General features: G+C 42.5%; 2 protein-coding genes across 2 annotated transcripts in view; both read right to left on the minus strand.

The window, feature by feature from the left end:
- The window catches only part of poc1a (POC1 centriolar protein A), a 145,548-nt gene that overhangs the window by 10,924 nt on the left and 111,368 nt on the right, over nucleotides 1-23,256 (minus strand). The gene's annotated exons all lie outside the window — the stretch shown is intronic.
- Nucleotides 5,992-7,520, minus strand: LOC309487419 (uncharacterized protein). The gene is made up of 2 exons (XM_082155073.1): nucleotides 6,722-7,520; nucleotides 5,992-6,528 (listed from the first exon to the last, which is right to left on the minus strand). The coding sequence occupies exon 1, from the start codon at nucleotides 7,373-7,375 to the stop codon at nucleotides 6,797-6,799; it is 579 nt and encodes a 192-aa protein (XP_082011199.1). The 5' UTR covers nucleotides 7,376-7,520; the 3' UTR covers nucleotides 5,992-6,528; nucleotides 6,722-6,796.

Consider the following 23,256-nt stretch of genomic DNA (forward strand, 5'->3'; position numbering starts at 1 on the left):
GTATTCATATATAAGCTCCTTCAGTATCAGCAGCGATCGCGTTCCTCGAGATTACCCTCCTCCCTCCCCAGCTCCTCCTCTCATCCAGTCAGTAAGGTGTTCTGATTCCCCTTTGATTCCCCTTCCATCCATCTTCACTGGTTTGTCACGATAGATCTAAAGGACGCATACTTCCACGTCTTCATCCGTCCATCTCACAGGAAGTTCCTGAGGTTTGCTTTCAGGGGCGAAGCGTACCAATATGGGGTTCTTCCATTTGGCCTAGCACTCTCCCCTCGCACCTTCACCAAGTGCATGGATGCAGCCCTGGCCCCGCTGAGGCTTCAGGGCATCCGAGTACTAAACTACATCGACGACTGGCTCATTTTGTCTCGAGAACTGGCAGTTCGGCATCGAGATGTCATCCTTGGCCACATCCAGAGCTTGGGGTTGAGACTCAACACGAAAAAGAGCAATTGACACCCGCCCAGCGGACTATGTTCCTGGGTGTGGTGTGGGACTCGACTACGATGCGGGCACAATTGTCTCCTGCACGTATCGAGTCCATCCTGGCCATGGTGACACAGGATAAGGCTAGGCTGCGCCCTCACTGTAAAACAGTTTCAGAGACTGTTGGGACTCATGGCAGCTGCGTCCAACGCGATACCTTCCGGCCTGCTGCACATGAGCCCTACAGTGGTGGTTGAAAACCAAGGGGTTTTCCCCGAGGGGAAATCCATTCCGCATGATAAGGGTTACATGCAGATGCTTTCGTTCCCTATCAATGTGGAAGAAACCTCGGTTTCTGTCCCAAGGTCCAGTACTGGGAGCTTCATGTCGCCGGAAAGCCGTTTTGACAGACGCCTCCCTCACAGGCTGGGTCATGGACGACCGCTTTACAAGAGGTCTGTGGCAGGACCAGCATTTTTCTTGGCACATAAACTGCCTGGAGATGTTGGCGGTCTTCCGGGCTCTGAGGAGCTTCCTCCCAGACCTCAAAGGTCACCACGTTCTTGTGAGAACAGACTATACGTCAGTGGTGTCCTATCTCAATCATCAGGGGGGTCTGAGGTCACGCCCTCTATCCAGACTGGCACATCAGATCCTCCTGTGGTCCCAGGGGAAACTTTTGTCTCTCAAGGGACCAATGTATGTCCCAGGAGACCAGAATCAGGGACCAGAGGTCCTGTCGGGGAATGGAGTCGAGGCTCGGCCCAGTGGAAGTGGAATAGTTTGTGTCTCGAGAGACGACACACTGTCCGCTGTGGGTCTCCCTCACACATCCAGCCCCCCCGGGGTTCGATTGCCGTGGTGCAGGCGTGGCCGAGGCGGCGCCTGTACGCATTTCCCCCGATCGCTCTGCTCCCAGGAGTTCTGGAGAGGGTCCGTCTTGACGGGGTCAGTTTACTCCTGTTAGCCCCATTGAAGCTGGCCCGAGTATGATTCTCAGACATGATATCACTCCTGGCAGGAACCCCATGGGAGACCCCCATCAGGAGGGACCCGCTGACCTGCTGTCGCCCAGAGCTGTGGAAACTGTGGGTCTGACCCCTGAGGGGCACCGTACCGAGACGCTGGCCTATCAGCAGGAGTAGTGGAGACCATACTCAGCTCCAGAGCTCCCTCCACCAGGACGCTGTACGGCCTAAAGTGGAATGTTTTCACCACTTGGTGTAGAGAGCGTGTGGTGGACCCAGTTAACTGCCCGGTGGCTTCAGTCTCTGGTTAAAACTGTAAGCCCTGTTCCCTGAGAAGTGTACGAGACACTGCGTCCCTTTGCTACGCCTTCCCCTGCCTGGGAGCAACTTGCTTCATCGGTGGGGTGGTGGCGCAATGGATAAGACACATGCCTTTGGTGTGAGAGACACGGGTTCGAATCCACTGTGAGACACCAATGTGTCCCTGAGCAAGACACTTAACCCCTAGTTGCTCCAGAGGCGTGCGACCTCTGACATATATAGCAATTGTAAGTCGCTTTGGATAAAAGCGTCAGCTAAAATGAATAAATGTAAATGTAAATCGTGAAGCTAACGCTGTTGTGTGCTGTTGTGTGCCCTTTGTGGCTTCCGTGTATGCCGTCACACGCTATGTCATCACGCAACGCCAGTAGGATTGGATTAGTTTCATTCATACTTCAGACGCATTATGCTAAGAGGCGTTTCCCATAGTGTTGTCATCGACGCAGTGTCTCGTTCCCTTCTCAGGGAACAAGGGTTACAGTCGTAACCGGAGACGTTCTCACTACAAGTATACTAGTTTACTGTTTACTATTTATTTATTTTTGCACATTAAGTATACACTGAAATATTGAGTATTTCTCAAGTATGTATCCTAGTACACATTCAAGTATACCATTATTAGTACACTTACTACATTAAATATACTTGAACTTTACTTAAAATTAACTTGAAGTACACTTCTTTCTTGTATGGAGCATTAAATATTGCGTCAGTGAAAGCGTGCTTGTGTTCACGTCTTTACTCAACACTACAGATGTCACAATCATCAAACCAAAGGCTTCTGCTGAAACACAGAAACACAGGAGCGTGTAGAGGAGTGCGTGTCAGTGACATGGAAGGAAGGAGAAGCATTGCTGTTCCTCTATTAGTGACAAACACAGCAAGTCCTGTCTGCTTTCTGCTGACCTCAGCAAAACCATAACCTTCGCTTCCTTCCTCCTGACGACTGGAGTCTGGTGGTGAACGGCTTCACACACACTTGCTGTCCTCTGAGGAAACCTGTGGAAACTGACTGCTCGATTTTCTCTGAATCGATAAATGGGAACATCTAAATTTACAGGTTTAATTCAACAAACACAAAATTATTTAGCATCACTTACTCAGGTAAAAGTTGATTGCAGGTCTCAGCTGCTTGATCGGCTCTTGTTTTCCAGCTAAAGGTCTGAAAATGTGCTGAAGCGTAGAAGAAAGATCCGATCTCAGCGCTCAATATCACTCATTCCAGTACAGTGACTAGCTATAATGCCAACAGTAGAGCTGGGCTGTAATACGAGCACGGCTGATGTGAAACTGCTTTTCCCCACGTGAAGAGGTCAATGCTATTGCATTGTTTTAAATCAGATTATAATTTGATTATTTCTTTTCAAATTTTGCCTTGAATCGACCTTTATAGTTGTGATCAGCTATGATTAGGACAAATATCTGTTAATATTGTAAATATATAACTGTTAAAAAAAGCACAGATGAGACAGATTTCAATTAAAACATATTGTTCATTAGTTCACACATCCATATAATCAGAGTAAAGTTTGTGTGTGTTTGGCGTCCGAGCGGAATATGATCCCAGAGTATTGATTCCCAGGCTGGGATAGGAGGAGTTAGGAGAGAGGAGAGGGAGGAAGGATGCATGCTCCTCCCAAACTTTGTTAATAAAACATAATTTGTTAAAAATATGACAAGAAAAAATAACACCGAAAGATATTAATGAATTGTGTTTTCAGAAATCAGTATGAGGAAGATTGCCAGAGCTGAAAGAGCTGAACACCAATAAACTGAAGCACTCCATTCATCCATTCATCCATCCACCCATCCATCCATCCATTCATCCATCCATCCATCCATCCATCCATCCATTCATCATCCATCCATCCATCCATCCATCCATCCTTCCATCCATCCATCCATCCATCCATCCATCTATTCATCATCCATCCATCCATCCATCCATTCATCCATTCATCATCCATCCATCCATTCATCCATCCATCCATCCATTCATCCATCCATCCATTCATCCATCCATTCATCCATCCATCCATCCATCCATTCATTCATCCATTCATCATCCATCCATCCATCCATCCATCCATCCATCCATCCATCCTTCCATCCATCCATCTATTCATCATCCATCCATTCATCCATCCATTCATCCATCCATCCATCCATCCATCCATCCATCCATTCATCCATCCATCCATCCATCCATTCATCATCCATCCATCCATCTATCCATCCATTCATCCATTCATCCATTCATCCATCCATCCATCCATCCATCCATTCATCCATCCATCCATCCATCCATCCATTCATCCATCCATCCATCCATTCATCATCCATCCATCCATTCATCATCCATCCATCCATCCATCCATCCATTCATCATCCATCCATCATCCATCCATCCATCCATCCATCCATCATCCATCCATCCATTCATCCATCCATCCATTCATCCATCCATCCATCCATCCATCCATCCATCATCCATTCATCATCCATCCATCCATCCATCCTTCCCTCATCCATCCCTCCTACCAGCTATCCATCTACAGTATAACTCTCTGCTGTCCCGCTGGAGAGCTGTGATGGCCGGAGTGGCAGAGAAATGTAATCACTATAATGGCCATTAATCCAGTCTCTGATATTCAGACATGAGATCATTCCCACTTTCTCTCTGCCATTTGGGAGGCTAAACGGGGCTAATGAGGGCTAATGAGAGCTAATCGGAGCCCACTGTCACTGCTGAGTTTGGGTTAGATGAGTCTCTCTCACATGTGTTTGCACTACAAAGCCAAGAATATGCAAAGGCAATGGATGTGTTTCATTAAAGATCTGCTATCTGTTGTTTGGTGTCTCTGTTTAACATATTTCTCCATCCAGTGTATGTGCACAACATGTGTTTAGTTTCAAATCAGCACAGGGTCATTGAGAAAAATTTAAAACAGAAAAGAAAATTATGCAGAGGATGTATGTATGTGATAATAATATATGTCAGTATAACTCTTGATATATATTATATTTTGAAATGGGCGATGTCAGCATGCTGCATGTCATCTATACAATTTCATATAAATATTTTTCAAAATGTTTTAAAGTCAAAATAAGTCAACAAAAATATTTAGACTCGAGTTAAGTCGAAAATGAAAAGACAGTAAAAAAGTAGAAAAACATAGTATTTTATTATACATTATGTACTTCTACACACATCTGAATTTCTGAATGTTTGATATGTCTGCTTTAATAGGAGCATGTACTTGCGCTGGCATTAGGGCTTGACAGTATATAAAGGCCGATCATGCCACAGTTATAAATATGTGTCCATTAGGAACAGAGCCAATGATCTGATCATCTGTGACATCACCACAAGCACTCTTCATTGATCAATGGTAAATGTGTTATAATAGGCAAACATGAGCTCACCATAAATAGACTCTGATCATCACAGCTACTCAAGCTGACCTTCAGGAAAGCGGTTCAGTATCGACATGTTCAGAGTCTGTCTGAGACCAGTCGGATTGGAATAGTTTCTTTCTTCTGTTGAACACAAAAGAAGATTTTGATGTTGGTGATCAAACAGTGGATGGTTGCCATTGACTTCCATTTAATTTATTTTATGGAAGTCAATGGCTACTGTCAACTGTATGATTATCAGCTTACTTTCACAGTAGCGCGTGTTTCACAAGGCCTCAGTCTGGGTTATTATATGTAAGTGAGGGTTATTACTGCACCGACCAAGACAACAGCATTGAACTGTGTCAACAGAGTCCCTATAGTTAGATCTGTACACTGACCTATCTGCCCTGAACATTCCCACAATCCCTCAGGCCTGCACTGTAAACCTGATGATACCCCACAGGCTGCATGTGAACATGAGTTTGTGTGAGTGTCTGTGGTATAAGAGAAGTTACGTTATATGCAGATGGTCATCTACTAAATCTGAAAAACATAAGGTAATATAATACTCTGGGTATTGTCTGTGCTGTGATGATTCTCTAAAATTAAGATATTGTTCATTAAATCAGGTGAGAGCAGAATAAACAGAAAAAGCCGACTCTAAGCGCTTGATCAGACTGAAAGAGATTTGATACTCAACAGTAACAATGCCAGGCATAACCATGTTTGAAACAAAGACTTGTCAAAATGTACATATGTGAAATTTATACTTTGACTTTTCAAAGCTTAAAATGTTTTTATTTTTATTTTATCTAATTAATTAAACCAGTCAGTAAATATAACTGTTTTGTGAAGTCAGCACGAACAAAGATGATGATAGAAATGTAAAGTCTTTATTTATGATGGAAAAATACTCAGGGGATCACAGTATCAACAAATGAGAAACACTGACTACATTAATCATAAATGAGAACCTACAAGGAACTTAACATAACAGAGTATACATACAAGGCAAACATAATGAAAGACAGGTGGAAATTAAAACAGTAAGTTACCATAGAAACAAACAAGGAAACAATCAGTAAGCCAGGAAATGAAACTAAACTGAGCAGGGAAACAGAACAGAATATCAAAATAAGAGTCCCTCACCGTGATAATAATCACCGCTTCCGGAAAGTGCTTCCTCGCGGCTGAACCGACAGCAGGAAGAGCTGGTAGAGAGAGATCCCATGGTGGAACCGACAGCAGGAGGAGCCGGGAGAGGGAGATCCCATGGTGGAACCGGTAGCAGGAGGAGCCGGGAGAGGGAGATCCCATGGTGGAACCGACAGCAGGAAGAGCTGGTAGAGAGAGATCCCATGGTGGAACCGACAGCAGGAGGAGCCGGGAGAGGGAGATCCCATGGTGGAACCTGCAGCAGGAGGAGCCGGGAGATCCCATAGTGGAACCGACAGCAGGAGGAGCCGGGAGAGGGAGATCCCGTGGTGGAACCGCCAGCAGGAGGAGCCGGGAGAGGGAGATCCCATGGTGGAAACGACATCAGGAGGAGCCGTAGGAGCTGGTGGAGCAGGAGGAGCCGGGAGAGGGAGATCCCATGGTGGAACCGACATCAGGAGGAGCCGTAGGAGCTGGTGGGGCCGGAGGAGCTGGTAGAGGGAGATCCCATGGTGGAACCGACATCAGGAGGAGCCGTAGGAGCTGGTGGAGCCGGAGGAGCTGGTAGAGGGAGATCCCATGGTGGAACTGACAGCAGAAGGAGCCGGGAGGGGGAGATCCCATGGTGGAACCGACATCAGGAGGAGCCGTAGGAGCTGGTGGAGCCGGAGGAGCTGGTAGAGGGAGATCCCATGGTGGAACCGACAGCAGAAGGAGCCGAGAGGGGGAGATCCCATGGTGGAACCGACATCAGGAGGAGCCGTAGGAGCTGGTGGAGCCGGATGAGCTGGTAGAGGGAGATCCCATGGTGGAACCGACATCAGGAGGAGCCGTAGGAGCTGGTGGAGCCGGAGGAGCTGGTAGAGGGAGATCCCATGGTGGAACCGACAGCAGAAAGAGCCGGGAGGGGGAGATCCCATGGTGAAACCGACATCAGGAGGAGCCGTAGGAGCTGGTGGAGCCGGAGGAGCTGGTAGAGGGAAATCCCATGGTGGAACCGACATCAGGAGGAGCCGTAGGAGCTGGTGGAGCCGGAGGAGCTGGTAGAGGGAGATCCCATGGTGAAACCGACAGCAGAAGGAGCCGGGAGGGGGAGATCCCATGGTGGAACCGACATCAGGAGGAGCCGTAGGAGCTGGTGGAGCCGGAGGAGCTAGTAGAGGGAGATCCCATGGTGAAAACGACAGCAGAAGGAGCCGGGAGGGGGAGATCCCATGGTGGAACCGGCAGCAGGAGGAGCCGGGAGAGGGAGATTATGATTATGATTAAACTTGATCTTAAGTGTGTGTGTGTGTGTGTGTGTGTGTGTGTGTGTGTGTGTGTGTGTGTGTGTGTGTGTGTTCAAAGACTATCTTACAGCCAGTTTGACATTTTGTGATCCATGTTAAACCAATATAGCTCGGCTCTCACATGAGAAAACAATCTAACCAACTGTGACACAACACTGCAAAACATAATCATCTAAACATTCTTAAATCAAGATACATTTACTGGAGAAGAAAAAAAAAAAATTTAAATCTTGTTTTCTGAAAATATACTGGTGTGTAGTTTGGCTTAGACTAACCTCACACTCACGCCAGCCATATTATTAACTGAGAACTATGATCATGTATTAACTTTGGAGGATAGAACTTATATATGTCCTAATGTTCACAGGTGTGTGTCTGTTGTGCCATCGTGGGATCCACCGAACACACACCTCACCTTGTGTAGTTCCACCGAACACACACCTCACCGTGTGTTGTTCCACTGAACACACACCTCACCTTGTGTAGTTCCACCGAACACACACCTCACCTTGTGTTGTTCCACTGAACACACACCTCACCGTGTGTTGTTCCACTGAACACACACCTCACCTTGTGTTGTTCCACCGAACACACACCTCACCTTGTGTTGTTCTACTGAACACACACTTCACCTTGTGTTGTTCCACTGAACACACACCTGAACACACACCTCACCGTGTGTTGTTCCACTGAACACACACCTCACCTTGTGTTGTTCCACTGAACACACACCTCACCTTGTGTTGTTCCACTGAACACACACCTGAACACACACCTCACCGTGTGTTGTTCCACTGAACACACACCTGAACACACACCTCACCGTGTGTTGTTCCACTGAACACACACCTCACCTTGTGTTGTTCCACCGAACACACACCTCACCTTGTGTTGTTCCACCGAACACACACCTCACCTTGTGTTGTTCCACTGAACACACACCTCACCGTGTGTTGTTCCACTGAACACACACCTCACCTTGTGTTGTTCCACCGAACACACACCTCACCTTGTGTTGTTCCACCGAACACACACCTCACCTTGTGTTGTTCCACTGAACACACACCTCACCTTGTGTTGTTCCACTCAACACACACCTCACCGTGGGTTGTTCCACTGAACACACACCTCACCGTGTGTTGTTCCACTCAACACACACCTCACCGTGTTCCACTGAACACACACACCTCACCGTGTTCCACTGAACACACACACCTCACCTTGTATTGTTCCACTGAACACACACACCTCACCGTGTTCCACTGAACACACACACCTCACCTTGTGTTGTTCCACTCAACACACACCTCACCGTGTTCCACTGAACACACACACCTCACCTTGTGTTGTTCCACTCAACACACACCTCACCTTGTGTTGTTCCACTCAACACACACCTCACCTTGTGTTGTTCCACTCAACACACACCTCACTGTGTTCCACCGAACACACACCTCACCTTGTGTTGTTCCACTCAACACACACCTGAACACACACCTCACCTTGTGTTGTTCCACTGAACACACACCTCACCTTGTGTTGTTCCACTCAACACACACCTCACCTTGTGTTGTTCCACTCAACACACACCTCACCTTGTGTTGTTCCACTCAACACACACCTCACCTTGTGTTGTTCCACTCAACACACACCTCACCTTGTGTTGTTCCACTCAACACACACCTCACCTTGTGTTGTTCCACCGAACACACACCTCACCTTGTGTTGTTCCACTCAACACACACCTCACCGTGTTCCACTCAACACACACCTCACCTTGTGTTGTTCCACTCAACACACACCTCACCGTGTTCCACTCAACACACACCTCACCTTGTGTTGTTCCACTGAACACACACCTCACCCTTGTGTTGTTCCACTCAACACACACCTCACCTTGTGTTGTTCCACTCAACACACACCTCACCTTGTGTTGTTCCACTCAACACACACCTCACCGTGTTCCACTGAACACACACCTCACCTTGTGTTGTTCCACTCAACACACACCTCACCGTGTTCCACTGAACACACACCTCACCTTGTGTTGTTCCACTGAACACACACCTCACCCTTGTGTTGTTCCACTCAACACACACCTCACCTTGTGTTGTTCCACTGAACACACACCTCACCCTTGTGTTGTTCCACTGAACACACACCTCACCTTGTGTTGTTCCACTGAACACACACCTCACCCTTGTGTTGTTCCACTCAACACACACCTCACCTTGTGTTGTTCCACTGAACACACACCTCACCTTGTGTTGTTCCACTCAACACACACCTCACCGTGTTCCACTCAACACACACCTCACCTTGTGTTGTTCCACTCAACACACACCTCACCTTGTGTTGTTCCACCGAACACACACCTCACCTTGTGTTGTTCCACTGAACACACACCTCAGCTTGTGTTGTTCCTGCAGGCCGTAGTTATCATGCCAGCTTTATATAACCAAGGAGAGCTAACTCTAACTTTCCTCATCTGTAAACGGCAGAACCTCATAGCAAAGCTTTAACACCAGACTTGTGATGACTTCGACAGGTCACATTATGTTTCATAACCACAATCTCAAGCCGTGTGTGACCTGGTTTAGGTCGAGTTAGCAGTGCAGATCCAGATCACACATCTGGACATCTGAATCTGGTTTCTCGTGGCTCAGTCAGAAATCTCTAGCAACACAGAAATATGCGTTTAAAACGAGCATAAAACTGTTCATTCGTGTCTTATGAGAATTCTGTCTTATTCTTCGACACAGAAAACAACCGGATGAGCAGGATGAAAAAATGAAAAGATGATGAATGATGGTGAAAAGAGCAGCTTCTTCAGCCGCCCACACATGTTGTGTAACGTGGAGTGTGTTCGAGTGCTGACAGGATTCTGCTTTATTCTCCACTGGACGTCTGTGACCCCCTTCAGCACGCAGGAACATGCCTTCACTAACACTTGTGCAGATATTACCTTTACATACAATTCACTGCGGTTTACAGATGAAACGGACACTAGAGAGGCCTGTATGTGTGTACAGCAGTCACTGTGTGTGTGTGTGTGTGTGTGTGTGTGTGTGTACACGTGTGTACAGCAGTCACTGTGTGTGTGTGTGTGTGTGTGTGTACACGTGTGTACAGCAGTCACTGTGTGTGTGTGTGTGTGTGTGTGTGTGTGTGTACAGCAGTCACTGTGCGTGTGTGTGTGTGTGTGTGTGTGTGTGTGTGTGTACAGCAGTCACTGTGTGTGTGTACAGCAGTCACTGTGTGTGTGTGTGTGTGTGTGTGTGTACAGCAGTCACTGTGTGTGTGTGTGTGTGTGTGTATGTGTGTGTACAGCAGTCACTGTGTGTGTGTGTGTGTGTGTGTGTGTGTGTGTGTGTGTGTGTGTGTGTGTGTGTGTGTGTGTGTATGTGTATGTGTGTGTACAGCAGTCACTGTGTGTGTGTGTGTGTGTGTGTGTGCGTGCGTGTACAGCAGTCACTGTGTGTGTGTGTGTGTGTGTACAGCAGTCAGTGTGTGTGTGTGTACAGCAGAACGACTTCATCCAGAGCTTGGACTCATAGACTTCTGCTCCGGATAGTTCTAGGAACTCAGTTATAGGAACTATCCCCCAGGATGGTTCTCCGAGAACTAATGGTTCCCCTTGTAATGTTTTCCTGGTTGCATTCGCACCGCCAGTAGGAACTCTGAAGTGACGTAAGACACGCTTGTTGTTGTGGCTTTTATTTTGATGGCGCTGAGAACGACTGACTCTGAGCAAACAAACAGTGCTCACATTCTCCTGTTCATTAGTTTACGATCTGTCCAACAGTCCTGTCTAATACATCATCAGATAGAATATGAAAAGTATATGAAAAGTTATTAGCGTTTTCCGTGTGGTTGAAGTTCAGTGTTGCTGAGCTGAAATACATAATCATGTTTCTCTTGATCTCCTCAAAGCTGTGTTGGATTTTCTCCTCAGTGTAAAGCGGTCCATCTATCACTGTTTCCCATGTTCGTAGAGTTAGTTTCTGGAGTAAATATTTAAGCTATAACCTGTGTTTACAAAGCTTTTTTAATAATGGCGGGTGCTGGTGTTTCGCGTGTGTTCGGCCAATCAGAGAACACTAACGTCACTGTAGTTCCTATAGCACTGGTTTAGACCGACTCTGAAGTAGGAGTAAAGTAGTTCTTCCAAAAGGAGTTCCTAGAACTAAAATGGTTCCTAATTCCTGCGGTGCAAACACGCCAAAATCCGGGGAACTTCCGCCAATAGTTCTAGGAACGATGAAGAGGTTCCTCTTCTACTGTTCTACTATGAGCAGTCTGGATTATTTCTGGCCTTCTTTTCCCCCCATTATTTTAGGGCCAGCCTGGGCTGTTCAGACTCATGACTGGTTTGTTTTTTCTTTTTCCGCTTCTACCTTTGTCGATTTGTGTTCAATCATTACGCCACATTTTATGTCCTCATATGCTACAAGCAAGCTGTGCTGTAGGCCGGGTCGATGTTGTGTGTGTGGTCTCAGAAATCTGGTTGTCACAGTTAGTTCAGATGATGAAACAGGTTTCTACAAAAAAAAAAATGGTTCTTTAATAAAACAAACTCAAGTAATCCAAAGGTAACATAACAGAGAATCCACACAAAACAACACCAGAAAACAACTGAATGAAAAGGAGGAAGATAAATACCCAGGGTGATTGAGCTTAAATGATGAACAGGTGTGACTCGTTAATGAGAAACCCTGGTTACAAATGAGGAGCGGGAAACTGGAACAAAGGAAAACAGGCGACTGATGAACGCAAAGTAAAAGTCCATGAAAACGAAACTAAACCCAGATCGTGACACTGGACATGTTCAGAGTTCAAGCGGCTCCTCGCGGTGCTGAAGTTCACCAGTTGGAACGTTAAGGGACTGATTTCTCCAGTGAAGCAAAATAAAGTTCTTAATTATTTGAAAACCTTTGAATACTAGCATCGCCTTTATTCAGGAGACACACCTCGGGCCTGCGGATCATCCGAGCATTAGACAGGGCTGGTCTCGAGGGTTAGGGTTGAGCTCATCTCGGACCCTGATGGCCGCTTTATTCTCCTTAGAGGACACATCAATGGAGCTCACCTGATTTTGGTTAACCCTCTGGAGTCTGAGCGTTTTTTTGGGCCCTGGGGGTGTTCTGACATGCTCTGACATTTGTGCTTTTTTCAGTTGCTTATAAACATATTAATGGCAAAGGTGTAAATTCACTCTATATAGCACAAACAGGACTACAATAATATGTGAGCCACATGTATGTACATGTTTTCATTTTTGAGAGAATAATGTTTATGCGTGGTTATCGAAAAAACTAAAAATTAAAGTTTTTGAAATAAGGCCACAAAACACATACTAAATATGTGGCAATAAGACTTTTGACTAATGGATGTCCTCGCCTATAGTTTTTTCTTCAAAATTATGTGAAAATAGTCTTGCTTTATCGTTCACATAAAACCATACATTGATTTAAATTGATGTAAAACAGGTTTTGCTTGGAAAGCCAATATGCGAGGGGGCGTGAACGAGGAGTGGTTTACACCTTAGAATACACCCACTCTGCATAATTAGCCATTCACTCAGGTGTGACACTGACTGAGCCACAATGCAATGACAAAAGATATATTTAGAAGAAGACTTATATTGACCATTTAAGATTTTGCTTACATCTATCTTGTAAATATGTTTTGCTATTTTATTAAAACGGTTACAATTACAACAATAATTACAATTTCAACAATATTTCAAGTGTACTCTTATTTCTTTGTAAAAAAAATGATTAGGCCTATAGGCCTACATTTTATCTATGTATTCATTAGTTTGAATATAACCAACATTGGCACAGCTAACATCTTAGTTGATGACTTTATTTTTGACAAAAATAGTATTTTATATATAGAAATTGCTAAACAAAAGCTTATTTGATGTGGCAGTATATTCTACAGTAAAAACTGTTCCCAAATCTAGTCAACAAAATGTTGTCTTTCATATTTCGTCTGACTGTAACGTTGTTTTCATGAAATATTAGGGCATATTGTTAATTTGCAGTTTAATACGTTGCTTATACAAATAGCCTACATTTTATTTCAACATTCAGTCGATGTTTACTTATCTCAGTATAGCAATGCAGTTTGCTAAAACATCATCATTCATTCACACACGCGATTTAAATTTAAACTGTCTTTGCCAGCTGTGGTAAACAGCGCGCATCTGTGCCGTTCATTCATTCATAAACAGAAACCCACGTGAAGAAATTCACGTGAGAAGGAAAAAACTTACTAGTATTCCTCAGCTCGCTCCTCGATATACCCGCACTTCTGAGGGACATTTTCCATTAGTATTATTCCTCACAGCGCTGCAAGACGGTGTAAACAATGATCTAAATAAACTTGTGTGTTTTCTCGAGCTGATGGGGGCGTTCACAGGATTGCCTCAGCCATTTGCGTTTGAATAGCGCGCGCTCTCCGTGGGCGGGGCCGATTATAACGTAATGAGATGAGATGAGCTCGACTGGAATCGCTCTCTTTTAATACAGATTTCACAAGATGAGAATATTAGCTTTTTATATAAATTACTTCATTTAAAAGAAGATAATTCAAGCTTCATGCCTGTGTGCCTGTATGTCTGTTTGACTGAGTATTCGCTGAGTTATTGTTAATTTTCGGACGCGTTTCAGAATGGACTTCACTGGCAGAGAGAAGGCAGAACTCGCTTCGTGTTTATTTTTCTTTATTTGGCAAAAAGCACAACACTTTGTTTTTATTGTGAGTATACACAAAAATAATACACATTTAACAGAATCGATTGATGTATGAAACTCCTATGGAAAATCAAAGTCAACAGAGTATTTATGAGTTTCTTTTACACTAATAAAAAAAAAGCGAGCTGGTATCGCCGGCGATACCGTAGACCTCAATGGCCCTAATTGGGATGATGAGGCTTTTTTTCTAAAAAGTTTTGTTTTCCCTCCTGATTTGCATTTCAACCAACTAATTCTGTGTGGATCTGAAACTGCGGTTCTGGACCGTTCCTCATCTAGACCCTGTGCACAGTCCAAATCATGCAGGATTAATCAGATATTTATGGAGAAATATGTTGTTTTTGATGTTCACCGCTTTTATAATTCTAACACAAACCTTCTTTAGTTCTTTCAGCATTCACTGTTCTCTGATTGATAATAAATTGCTTCCATTGGTTCATGTATTTATGACACTATTGTTATTTCAGATCAGATGTTGCATTCGACCTGGCTTTACCAGGCCTTTCATCGTCCCGCTCTCCTTGGCGTTTAAACTTCTTGCTGCTCAATGATCATGATTTTATGCGATTATTAAATTTTTTTTATTTCCACAAACATTTCCCCGGACGTTTCAGCTAAGACAATTTGGGAGGCGTGTGAGGCTTATTTAAGGGGAGAAATCATGGCAAGGTTGCAACCCTAAAAGACACTATTGCATGGAATTAATCAATTTATTCTTCAGCAGACGCACTTATCCAAAGGAGTTTGATGAAGATAAACGGCAATATGCCACTTGTATATGACCGCTCGTTAGCATTCTGCTTTTGTTAACCCATTAAAGTTCCAACACCGCCAGACATTATCAAGCATCTCACGCTAGGTGATTCCCACACTGGTGTCCCAGTTGAACACGCTGTGTCTGCCAGTGCATGTCATCTTCAATCTCGAGACTCTTCACAGCTTTGACGTGAGGTCTGGGTCGTCAGTGGAAGCGTTCGTCAGTACATCGCTCTAAATCTGGCCAATTAACACCTGCCAACACATGTCTTACTGGTGCGTGGAGCTGGAGATGTGCTGGGATATTAATAGTGTCTCAGAAGCACAACCAGGGCTGTGTACCGTTTACATGGATACTTTAATCAGTGTCATCCAGTCCTCTTATGAGATGCCAGCTGGATGAAGACTGCGTGAGGATCAGTAACATGCTGACCGATTCAAATCAAAGCATTAGTATAGTAAAGAAAAGGCCTGTTGTGACCTGTGCATCTTATTATATATACACACACTATATTGCCAAAAGTATTGGGACACCCCTCCAAATCACTGAATTCAGGAGTTCCACACTTCCATGGCCACAGGGTGTATAAATCAAGCACTGGACATGCAGACGTTTCTACACACATCTGTGAAAGAACGGGTCGCTCAGTGAACTCAACCTGTGCAATAAGTCCATTCGTGAAATTTCCTCACTACTAAATATTCCATGGTGGTGTGGGGTTGTTCTTCAGGGGTTGGGCTCTTAGTTCCAGTGAAAGAACTCTTAATGCTTCAGCAAACCAAGATATTTTAGACAGTTTCATTCTCCCAACTTTGTGGGAAGAGTTTGGGGATGTTCCAGTTCCAGCATGACTGCGCTCCAGTGCACAGAGCAGGACCATAAACACATGGATGAGGAGTTTGGTGTGGAGGAACTGGACTCCTGCATAGAGTCCTGAGCTCAACCCCATAGAACAGCTTTGGGATGAACTAGAGCGAGACTGAGAGCTTCTCGTCCAACATCAGAGCCGGACCTCACTAATGCGCTTCTAGAAGAATGGTCAAACATTCCCATAAACACTCCTAAACCTTGAGGAAAGCCTTCCCAGAAGAGCTGAAGCTGTTATAGCTGTAAAGGGTGGAGCAACTCCATATTAAACCCTACGGATTAAGAACGTGGTGTCATTAAAGTTCATGTGCATGTACATGCAGACGTCCCAAAACTTTTGGCAATATAGTGTATATGTGTGTTTACAGTATACAAATCTGTTAGCCGAGTTATCTTTGTTTTCACACATTGTGTAATATCCATGTATACTCTGATGAGCCGCTGAAAGCATCATGAAGTCTTCATCAGAGACGTTATCTGGCCAACAACCGAATGATTCATTTCCTGATGCTCACATTGTGCTACTTTGTAACACTCTTATCCAAATCCAATGACAAATAATTCAGTATCACGAATCCCATCTCTAGTGTCGGCATCAGATCCCACATAAAGCTGGTTCTCATGCAGTGACTCAGAGAGAGAATAAAGGCTCCAGAATCCTGAATCTGGCCTAATTCCAGCTCGCTGTGTTTGCGTGGGATCCGCTGTGTTCTGCTTCTGTAGAGATGAGCCGTGAGGAACTGTGAGGAACGAGAGAGTTTGAGGTTATCAGGAGCAGAGTCTCGGTTTATGACGAGTAAATGAGTCGGACTCATAAACGGTTAATTAACCCCGGTGTTCTTGCTGCACAGCTTCAGATTTACAGTATTATAGAGAGCAAGTCTCGTTGAGTAGTTATTTTTGCACTCTACATGAATCATGTTTTATATATGCATTTAGCTTTAATTAGCACTGCTTTCCTTTGGTCTATTAGTGTGCTGTGAATGAAACGTGTGAAGGTGTTCGTCTCTCACTGGACTCGCAGCAAGTCTGTATAGATTAGACAAATAAACACAAGCCCCAACTTCATTTATCTGCGAGTGAAAAGGCAGCGCTGGCATAATGTAGATTTGTGTTTCATCAGCACAACAATAAAACCATAAAAATGAGTTATTTCCCTGAGGACACAAAGACTGAAGATGAACTGATCCCTCGAGCGCTCGCAAACTCAACCTGTATTTCTGGAAGGAAACAAACTCTTTTACGTATGAGAAGAGTTTTGACTATAAAATGATAATTCAGCACCAACATGTGCACAACCTGTGGTTAACTCACCGTCAGTAAACCAGTAAGCCGACCAGTACGCATACTGTCAGGTTTATGTTCTGTTGAGTTTTATGTGTTCCCAGTTCCTGTGTTTATTTCCTGTGTTCCTCCATACGCTGATTTCACGCAGCCGTTATTTTGAAATCGAAAGCGAGGCTCCGGTGGGAAGAAAACCGGAAGTGTCGCCTTTAATCACAGGAGAGTCGTGAATGCGATGGCGTATTGTTGTGTTTAATGATGTTGTGTCAATTCTAAAACTGTACATACATTTCTTTTATACTTTAGACTATATACAGTGAAATTCATTTATAAATATTTTTTTTTTTTTATATAATTCAAAAAGTAAAAAAAGAAGCAGGAATGAACTATATACATATCCTATATTGGATATTAACATCCAATAGTGTAAATCGCGGCAGAAGCTTCAAGTTGGTAGTCCAAAGGCATTGTTGTTTATCTTTACTTCCGGGGTTTTTCCCACCGGAGCCTCACTTTCGATTTCAAAATGGCGGCTGCGTGAAATCAGCGTATTGACCTAGTTTCCTAGCGAGTGCCTGTTACCATAGCAACCTATCGTGCACACCTGCTCCTTGTTAATTCACTCATCTAGCATGATATTTTCTGAGGAGCTGTTCTCTATCCTTCAGTTTCCTGCATTCATTGTTAACCCAGGGCAAAGTATTCCCTTTTCTTTTTGTAAACCGTCCCCTTCAAGTGAACAACTCAACACTTCTTTAATTGATCCCAAATAATAATCGCATCTTCTCTCTATGTCCTTAAAATGACTTCAATCAGTCTCTTTCAGGGCTATTCCTAGATTTTTAGGGACTATATCATGATAAGTAGTTTTAAATGATAATTAATAAGCGTTATTTTGTAAGATTTCTTGAAAATAAAATAATATTATGATCAGACAGCCCTGTCAAAACATGTAATGATTTAAAATTCTTTCATGTTTATTTATAACCAATAGATCTATTCTAGTTGTAGAACGAGGGTTATTATAGTCGGTTGTTCTGTCAGTTGTGTAAAAGTTTCCTTCCTTTCATTCCAATTAATATTAAAATCTTTCTTTTTCAGATCACAATGGTCAAGAAGTTGTTTCAAATGGTCATAAAAACCCAACTTTGCTGAACGATACACACACATTAAAATAAATGACATTTCAGCAGAAAGTGAGATATTCACACCAACACACTCGAAACCAGCTTCACTTGGACATTCAGTTTATCGTACTTTAAAGTGTTTTTGACGTACAGTACCCCCCCCCCCCCCACCACCACCACCACCACCACCACCGTTCCCTGATCCCGATCTTCATCATGTTTTCTTTAATATATCGCACTGATAGTACCAATATTGCTCAAATATACAACATTAGAGTCCAATTTAATAAAAAGGGTTTAACTGAAATGATGTTTGATGGCTTTATTGAACCACAAGCAACACCTGCCAGAATGTGACCTCTAACCTTTGAAACAAGTCAAATTTTGCACTTTGAAAAAATAAATAAAACAGGACGTGTGCTGTGGCCTGACATCAATGACATCATCAATATCGATTTAGCTGTACTTGATGCTGTCGAACGAGGTCACTGAGTAGATCATGTTCTGCAGAGCTTCTTTTCACTGTAGTTGTAATTAAAACTGAAATCCCTGTTGAAGAATTAGGCAACACTGATGATGTTTCTCCTGTTTGTTAAGTAGAGCCACATCTGTACGGCATACAGCGCTGTATGAACAAACATGACTCGGGTTATGAAGAGGAAGCGAGCCGTGGTCGTCTCAGTAATCGGATGTGGTGTCATCATGAACCTCAGGTGTGAGAGGAGGAAGTGAAGAACCAGACCACCATCTACAGGAGATCAACACTATATAGACAAACACATAACCACCATCTACAGGAGACCAACACTATAGACAAACACATAACCAACATCTACAGGAGATCAACACTATATAGACAAACACATAACCAACATCTACAGGAGATCAACACTATAGACAAACACATAACCAACATCTACAGGAGATCAACACTATATAGACAAACACATAACCACCATCTACAGGAGATCAACACTATAGACAAACACATAACCAACATCTACAGGAGATCAACACTATAGACAAACACATAACCAACATCTACAGGAGATCAACACTATATAGACAAACACATAACCAACATCTACAGGAGATCAACACTATAGACAAACACATAACCAACATCTACAGGAGATCAACACTATATAGACAAACACATAACCAACATCTACAGGAGATCAACACTATAGACAAACACATAACCAACATCTACAGGAGATCAACACTATAGACAAACACATAACCAACATCTACAGGAGATCAACACTATAGACAAACACATAACCAACATCTACAGGAGATCAACACTATAGACAAACACATAACCAACATCTACAGGAGATCAACACTATATAGACAAACACATAACCACCATCTACAGGAGATCAACACTATAGACAAACACATAACCAACATCTACAGGAGATCAACACTATATAGACAAACACATAACCAACATCTACAGGAGATCAACACTATATAGACAAACACATAACCAACATCTACAGGTGATCAACACTATATAGACAAACACATAACCAACATCTACAGGAGATCAACACTATATAGACAAACACATAACCAACGTCTACAGGAGATCAACACTATAGACAAACACATAACCAACATCTACAGGAGATCAACACTATATAGACAAACACATAACCAACATCTACAGGAGATCAACACTATAGACAAACACATAACCAACATCTACAGGAGATCAACACTATATAGACAAACACGTAACCAACATCTACAGGAGATCAACACTATATAGACAAACACATAACCACCATCTACAGGAGATCAACACTATAGACAAACACATAACCAACATCTACAGGAGATCAACACTATATAGACAAACACATAACCAACGTCTACAGGAGATCAACACTATAGACAAACACATAACCAACATCTACAGGAGATCAACACTATATAGACAAACACATAACCACCATCTACAGGAGATCAACACTATAGACAAACACATAACCAACATCTACGGGAGATCAACACTATATAGACAAACACATAACCAACATCTACAGGAGATCAACACTATAGACAAACACATAACCAACATCTACAGGAGATCAACACTATATAGACAAACACATAACCAACGTCTACAGGAGATCAACACTATAGACAAACACATAACCAACATCTACAGGAGATCAACACTATAGACAAACACATAACCAACATCTACAGGAGATCAACACTATATAGACAAACACATAACCAACATCTACAGGAGATCAACACTATAGACAAACACATAACCAACATCTACAGGAGATCAACACTATAGACAAACACATAACCAACATCTACAGGAGATCAACACTATATAGACAAACACATAACCAACATCTACAGGAGATCAACACTATATAGACAAACACATAACCAACATCTACAGGAGATCAACACTATAGACAAACACATAACCAACATCTACAGATCAACACTATAGACAAACACATAACCAACATCTACAGGAGATCAACACTATATAGACAAACACGTAACCAACATCTACAGGAGATCAACACTATATAGACAAACACATAACCAACATCTACAGGAGATCAACACTATATAGACAAACACATAACCAACATCTACAGGAGATCAACACTATATAGACAAACACGTAACCAACATCTACAGGAGATCAACACTATAGACAAACACATAACCAACATCTACAGGAGATTAACACTATATAGACAAACACATAACCAACATCTACAGGAGATCAACACTATAGACAAACACATAACCAACATCTACAGGAGATCAACACTATATAGACAAACACATAACCACCATCTACAGGAGATCAACACTATATAGACAAACACGTAACCAACATCTACAGGAGATCAACACTATATAGACAAACACATAACCAACATCTACAGGAGATCAACACTATATAGACAAACACATAACCAACATCTACAGGAGATCAACACTATATAGACAAACACATAACCAACATCTACAGGAGATCAACACTATATAGACAAACACATAACCAACATCTACAGGAGATCAACACTATATAGACAAACACATAACCAACATCTACAGGAGATCAACACTATAGACAAACACATAACCAACATCTACAGGAGATCAACACTATATAGACAAACACATAACCAACATCTACAGGAGATCAACACTATAGACAAACACATAACCAACATCTACGGGAGATCAACACTATAGACAAACACATAACCAACATCTACAGGAGATCAACACTATATAGACAAACACATAACCAACATCTACAGGAGATCAACACTATATAGACAAACACGTAACCAACATCTACAGGAGATCAACACTATAGACAAACACATAACCAACATCTACAGGAGATCAACACTATATAGACAAACACATAACCAACGTCTACAGGAGATCAACACTATAGACAAACACATAACCAACATCTACAGGAGATCAACACTATAGACAAACACATAACCAACATCTACAGGAGATCAACACTATAGACAAACACATAACCAACATCTACAGATCAACACTATAGACAAACACATAACCAACATCTACAGGAGATCAACACTATAGACAAACACATAACCAACATCTACAGGAGATCAACACTATATAGACAAACACATAACCAACATCTACAGGAGATCAACACTATATAGACAAACACATAACCAACATCTACAGGAGATCAACACTATATAGACAAACACATAACCAACATCTACAGGAGATCAACACTATATAGACAAACACATAACCAACATCTACAGGAGATCAACACTATATAGACAAACACATAACCAACATCTACAGGAGATCAACACTATATGTGATCCTGGACCACAAAACCAGTCACATGGGTCAATTTTTTAAACCTGAGATGTATACATCATCTGGAAGCTGAATAAATAAGCTTTCCATTGATGTGTGGTTTGTTAGGATAGGACAATATTTGATCGAGATACAACTATTTGAAAATCTGGAATCTGAGGGTGCAAAAAAATCGAAACATTGAGAAAAATCGCCTTTAAAGTTGTTCATTTGTGTTCGCGATTGTGCTTCATTCACTCACAAAAATAAATGTTTTAAATATTTACAGTAGGAAATTTACAAAATATCATAATGGAACATGATCTTTACTTAATATCCTAATGATTTTTGGCATAAAAGAAAAATCGATCATTTTGACCCATTCAATGTATTGTTGGCTATTGCCACAAATATACCCGTGCGACTTATGACTGGTTTTGTGATGCAGGGTCACATATAGACAAAAACAAATGGCCAAAATTCAGAAATCTTTGGAAGATTTCACTTGACCCTTGCAAAAGTACATTTCTTACTGAAGATAATTTTTCATCTCTGTTTTTTGTGTTTATTTAAAATGAGACAAATCTGATATTGTGATCTTATATCTGTCATAACAGTTGAGACAGTGTGTTTTAATGCCGAAGACACTCGCTAAACCCTAGTTTAGTGCAGGCGGGGCATGTTGTCACACTATGTATATTCTATTCTATATTTTAATACATTCTATTGAGAAACCATGAGAAAAAGGTGAATAAAGAGAGTCAAAAAAAAAATTCTTTTAAACATTCAAAAATGATTCATTATTGTTTTGAATTACGCTGTATTACGGAAGAGGATTAGGGCCACGCAATAATACAAATTAAAAAACCATCTCGAGATTAAAGTCATTATAATGCGAGATTAAACTCGTTAAATTTCGAGAAAAAAAGTTGAAATACAATCGTGAGAATAAACTCATTAAATATTGAGAATAAAGTCGTCGTGTTTCGAGAAAAAACTCGTTAAATTTCGAGAAAAAAGTCGAAATACAATCTTGAG

Source organism: Leuciscus leuciscus (assembly GCF_965113295.1).
Source record: "Leuciscus leuciscus genome assembly, chromosome: 23".
Taxonomy (NCBI): Eukaryota; Metazoa; Chordata; class Actinopteri; order Cypriniformes; family Leuciscidae; genus Leuciscus; species Leuciscus leuciscus.

What these genes read in the sequence shown, in the direction of transcription:
- LOC309487419 (XM_082155073.1), bottom strand. Translation starts at nt 7,375, where the DNA reads ATGGGATCTCCCCCTCCCGGCTCCTTCTGCTGTCGGTTTCACCATGGG.